The sequence below is a fragment of the Lineus longissimus genome, chromosome 1 (assembly GCF_910592395.1).
Source record: "Lineus longissimus chromosome 1, tnLinLong1.2, whole genome shotgun sequence".
NCBI classification, from domain to species: domain Eukaryota; kingdom Metazoa; phylum Nemertea; class Pilidiophora; order Heteronemertea; family Lineidae; genus Lineus; species Lineus longissimus.
Window position 1 is genome coordinate 4,341,513 of NC_088308.1, and position 6,000 is coordinate 4,347,512.

General features: G+C 40.9%; 1 protein-coding gene across 1 annotated transcript in view; it reads right to left on the reverse strand.

Moving 5' to 3' along the window:
* Positions 1-5,743, reverse strand: part of LOC135485898 (chromosome transmission fidelity protein 18 homolog) — a 29,023-nt gene extending 23,280 nt beyond the window's left edge. The window contains exons 1-10 of the mRNA XM_064768264.1: positions 5,632-5,743; positions 4,755-5,024; positions 4,169-4,375; positions 3,550-3,677; positions 3,010-3,149; positions 2,576-2,693; positions 1,929-2,227; positions 1,132-1,383; positions 673-865; positions 67-194 (exon numbers count right to left, since the gene is read on the reverse strand). Of these exons, the coding sequence (XP_064624334.1) occupies positions 67-194; positions 673-865; positions 1,132-1,383; positions 1,929-2,227; positions 2,576-2,693; positions 3,010-3,149; positions 3,550-3,677; positions 4,169-4,375; positions 4,755-5,024; positions 5,632-5,692 (1,796 nt within the window). The 5' untranslated portion in view covers positions 5,693-5,743. The remainder of the gene's footprint in view (positions 1-66; positions 195-672; positions 866-1,131; positions 1,384-1,928; positions 2,228-2,575; positions 2,694-3,009; positions 3,150-3,549; positions 3,678-4,168; positions 4,376-4,754; positions 5,025-5,631) is intronic.
* Between the last annotated feature and the right edge of the window lie 257 nt (positions 5,744-6,000).

The window sequence follows — 6,000 nt, forward strand, 5'->3', positions numbered from 1 at the left end:
CAACTCAAGATCAATATTTTACAAAGAACTCATTATAAATAAAGCACTAATTATATTTGAACCTACCTACTGGCACGAGGTAACGTGAATATACTCTTCCAAACTTCTATAAAACTTTTATGTAGATCTTTCTGCCCGATACTGGCGGACTGCACATCTCTCATAGTCAGTTCATGTTTCTGACCTTTCACAAACTGGAACACAACAAGTTTAAATGTGACAAAGTTACCGGTGATCAAATCACAAGATGACATCTTGGCTCCGGTCAATCGCTCTGCAGCACAATAACCTCATAATGGTAGATTACATATGTGTTTTATGGCACACGATGGTGGTAAGGTGACAGACTCACAATTCAAGTCTAGTGGGTTCAAACCCTAGTCAGGTTAGCACTTTGTCCTTCACCAATCGAGCTCAAGTAATGAGCTGTATTAGTCAGTATGAGTAGCCTAGTATTGTATGAGCGGCACCTTGATACTGACATATACTCGAGAGAACCTCACTGAAGACCTCTACCACTATTAGTGACATCAGCTGCAAAGTGAATTGAGATCCAAAGCGCTACATCAACCGGTACTGCACCAAAGTATTATTTTTCATTCATAACGTTTGCTTGTACAAAGTTAACTTACATATCATTCAATTTTTAACAGAAGATAGAAAGAACCTTACTTGCAATGTATTGACACAAGACCGAATATCATTATCTGATTTTGTGCAGAGGGCGAGCAACGTGGTCAGGTCAGCCCTTAGTCGTTCCTTCCGGGATATCTCTAGAAGTCTTGACGCCAACCTGGTGGTGAGGGTTGGGGGGAAATGCAGCAGTAACGAAAGCGGCCGAAGATTCTTTAAGGATGGAGCATACCTGGTGGGGAATTTCAAAAAAGATTTCTAGACATCTGCCATGGATCATTGTTTCAGCTGTGATGGAGCATTGCACGCCACCAATAAGTTATGATGGAAACGTTTGAATCCAAGATATTGTAAAGATGGCCTGAGCTTTGCTGGAGCTCAAGGTCATTGCCACGGCAGATTGAACCGAAGTTATTTAATTTGACTGAACTATCTCTGATCCTCTGATGATGACATTGTAATTAGTATAATGAAGAGGACAAAAGGAGAATAACTTACTGATCATTACATATACAGATTATGGGCCGCAACAATGGCTGCTTCTTCTTTTTCTTCTTTTCACCATGCTCCGACTTCGATTCACCTTCACCCGCTTTGATCTGTGCGATCAAGTGATTTATAGCAGGCGCAGGGGCGCCATCTATCTCATCAATCACTAAGCAGTTTGGCCGACAATCGTCACCGATCACGGCCTGCATCTGAATTGAGGACTCAACTTTATTTTTGAATAGTTCTGCGCTTCTGTCATCACTGAAAAAGGTCAATAACACCAGCTGTCAGCATTGTTTGCGGGTTCTCACTTGACCTAAAGAAGCATACAAATGTAGGTCGCCAACGCGATTTCTCTACTACCTCCTGTTCAGGGGAATTGTCTCAACTTGGGTCCAGTGTATATCTATCACCTTAGCCTCATGTTCTGACGGTTCAGGAGGGCAGGTGGGAGGCTCGGCTACCACATAAACGTCACTTGGAGCATATTTACTTACTGTATTACAATCACGACTATGTTAGTCCAGTACCAGATACCGTACTCGACATTCACCAAACTCAAGTTTTAATTGACACTGTGTCAATCTGAAATACTGCCTCAAATTAAAGTTCAATTTTAAACCTGATCATCAAATAAAAGCATTTTCTGGATGTATCTCATCACAAGCCTGATGCACAACTTCATAGTTTAAACTGATTTTATAGTAGGAAATCAAGGTGGACTTTGGTTAACGGTAAACATTGTGATTTCGGACACTCAAGGGTTAAGAGGACAATCTCAAGGAGCCAGTAGATAAGCCTCCTACCTAGCGTTTATCTCAACGACACAGTACCCAGCATGCCGTGCTATCACATGAGCCAGCGTTGTCTTGCCGAGACCCGGAGGACCACATAACATCACCACTTTATGTTTCGGTCGGTTCAAACTGTCCAGCTCCTCTTCTATTGCCATCTGCTCTTTACGGTAATCTCTCTTGACAAATTCCTTCTTTCCGTCTGCTTTAGTCTTGACCTGGATCTTTGCAGTCTTTCTAATAGGTTTGTCCTTGCCAAAGACAACATAGTCCCACAGCTTTATCCAGCTGAGTAAGGTTCTGTTGGTACTCTAAGTGGGGAAAAAGAACATTTTTATAATTGGAAACTTAGTAGTGGATATTATTACCGTAGCTGTGATGAAGCCATCATCGATAAATGGGAGAGGTATAAGTATCGGACTCCGGACAAAAAAAGGGTTAAACAGCCATTCAAGTATCTCTGTATTCTTTCAATGCTTGTGATACAGTAACATGTAGCTGCTTCTTGCATTCCAAAGAAATTTCTTGGAAGCTGAAGTACGCTGACCAGGCTTCCTTGGAAAATGACCATTTTTGGAGCCGGACTTTTATGGTACTGAGCACAAATGAGAACTGAAATCTATTTTATTCTGATCCAACAAAATCTAAGAGCAGCCTACCTCATCACTCAGAAGGTCTGTGTATGCCCTCGGTGTGTACAGTTCCACCCAAAGTTTGAAATCCAATTCATCCCGGGATTCAACTTCATCATCAATTTCGTCACGTTCTTCTTGCTCCCTGGGAAAAGGAATTAAAATGAGTTGGAAATTAGGGCAAACTATGCAAATAATTTTGCAGCAGTCAAACAGGATTACATATGTCCAAGTTTGATCTAATGATTTAGTGTAACAAAACCAAGGCCATGTCAAATCAATTTTGAAAAGGATGGTAACTGATTCGACTCATTAGCAGTATGATCGTTGGAAGAGTTAAAATCCAAGACCTCTTCACAGCATAAGGGAAAACTCCGGTATTTCATCGACTCAAGAGAGGTACATGTAACATTCTAACCAGACAGCACGGTTAACACATTAGGAAATATGTTTGTACTCACCGCCTTAACAATTCTCGAGTCAATCGTTCAGATTCTTCCACAATCCTCTTCCTCTTGTCATCCTCAACTTGTATTTTCAGCTCATAGTACGGCGTGGTGAGCAGCTGGACACTACGCGACGCGCTGGCCACTGTATTGAGCTGGAAGAGAACAAACACCAAAAACATATATATCTTGTGGAAAAAGGGTATCCCATGAACACATATATATCCTGTGGAAAAAGGGTATCCCATGAATGTAAATATACATGCAATGAAGGATATCCATATCTCACAAGTTAAAATGACAATTTCCATAAAACTAGTTTAGTTTAGATCTGCTACCTTCAATTATAACACGAAACATTTTGTCTCTGCACTTAGGGTAAATGAACCGTTTTTCTGCACATTTATCCATAACTGATTTATTTCCGGCATCATTGGTTCATCAAACTTGACCAATATTCTGGCTGATACCACCAGGACAGCACAACATCCTCTTTATATTGTTGTGGCTAAAACAATAGACCAAATGCTATTTTCATACACATATGGACCCTACCTCCTGCGTCAAATCTTCCTCATCCTTCTGTGCCAGGTAATATCGTTTCCCAGACTTGCCACTCGTGAGCGAGATGAAATCTGTGTCGGGCATTCTGGTCAACAGATGTTGTCTTTCATAGTCATAATCTGCAAGTGAACAGGCATTGAGAAAAGCAAAAGTGAAAAAACAAGACGTCACGAGCTGTAAGACACTTCCCTTGGATCATTCCAAGCCGGAGACATACTGTTTCATGCTAAGTCAAAGTGGATACCGGTACTTGTCAAAATTTCATATTTGTTGCCAATTGCTTTGTGCGAATACACTTTGACAACACACTGGTAGAGTTAAGACAAAAGAGTACATTCTAGCATCTTCTACCACAGATGAGGCAATGAGTGTTCATTTCGAAAACTGAATCTTCTCAAAACATACAAAAGTGGATATGCCGCTTCGACATACTGGGTACATCATCATCATTATCCGGTCGAAGGCCTAGTAGGCCTGTTGGCCTGCGACAGTTGTAGCTAAGCGAAGATTGGACACACCTGATATCTCACAATCACAGGCTTAAAGCTCCAAGAAGAGACAAATAGTCAGTTCTGGTTGTGATTACTCCATCATGTGACGCGACACTTACTTGCCATGATCCTGTCATGGTATTCCTGGTCGATATCATACAAATTAGTGTTCCTCTTATAAGATCTTATATCCTTCGACTTTGGCTTGTCTGGTGATGGTGGAGGAGAAATCGCAAAGTCATCAAAATAGTCATCTTCATTTGTGACCATCGCAGCAGAAGTGGAAATTCCTGAATTTTGTGTTCGTTGTTTTTTTCTTCTTGGTTCTGAGAGCAATGAGAAAGAAGGCTTGAAAAAGAAACTGTGGGCACATGCAATTGTCCTAATTAGTGGACTAATTAGGAGTTTCTATAGCATTGAATTGACGCTCATTATTTTATACTTTGAATTACTTTGGACACAGACAGTGTAGGACTTGTTGGTCAGCCATATTTGATGTATTGCAAACATCTTGTTCTATGTACTGTCTGTGTTCAAAGACGGCAAAGTACTTATATTTTTTAGGACTTGTCCTGTTTGAACAACCACAGCTTTTGACTTTTGTTTGGCTAAGTTTATGAGGGATGACCTGACACACGTAAAAGGACCACGCAGTCTTACACAACACATGTCTGCCCGTCTGGGACTGAGACATTGAAAACCTACCGATGCCTGGGAGATCAAGCATGCCATCAACTGCATCTTCTTCTGGTTCATCATCAGACAATGGTCCAAATAACTCATACTCCTTTCGCTTCCTCGATGACAATGAACAACTTATGGGCTTCGAAGATGTGACTTGGGTAACATTAGTTGACACTGGACTGTCATCGAGGGATGGCAATATACTGTCATCAAGGTTTTGAGAGCAAACTTTGGGTGTTGTGAAGGCCAAACTCTTCTTTGACTTGGGTGCTGGAGTGCTTGGAAAACTATCTGTAAATGGAGATATCAACAATCCAATTTTTAACTTTCCTTATGTGACATTAGTCCAATCTAGTCATATAATAGAGGACCTTACACCAGGCGGAGGAACCCACAGCTGGCCACAAAAGGGTCTATATCCGACTCCATGAGTTTTTACGATTCGATATTGATTTGTTTAGAAGCCAGGCTAATCTAGCTGCCATAGGCCTAAGCCTTGTCAGCTATTCTTAAGCATGCGGGGAGACTGCTGTATAAATGAAGTGTCACATATAGGAGACTAATATCTAAAAATGCGCGTCCATCGACCATGATGCCATTGATGGTCACCATGCCAGTATGGCAGAATTGCCACAGTTTTTTGTTTGCAGCTGGTTAGTGGTTTCTTGACCTTCACCTTGTGCCGCAATTTCCCCGAACAGGCCTCTTCTTGAAGTTGAACTCGCTCAAATCTTACGATTCGAGAGTCAACGCTATATATTTTCGTCACTTAGTCTTAGTATTCTGAACATGTATGATGTACTCTTTATCACCGCACTGTCACGACTGTGGCCCTGTACTGTATACCTAGTGTGGAGTGTGGTCAAACTCAAATCGAAAAATGCAACCAACCACTCACCATCCAAATCGTTCATAGCATCCAATTCGTCAGCAAACATGGTTTCAAATTCGACCTCCATGATTAACTTTTCATAAAAATCTATCTCAGCAGGAAAAATAAGTCAATAAATGTCAATATAGGCTAGCACCTATTGTCCTTTTATCTATTTTTCGATAAATTTTCTCGCAATATTCTTGTTTTGGAAACCATTTCTCCCGCCAGATGGAACTCTTCTGCTTTGGAGGCAATAACAGGAGTGGTAATTGCCATACAGTAAACGCCTTATTTACATAAGAGCTTAATCTAAACCAATCAGGAGGCTATTTTAGTTATTAACATGACTAATGCAAAAATTAATCGCGCTATTCAACATTGACTGGTCGGAAT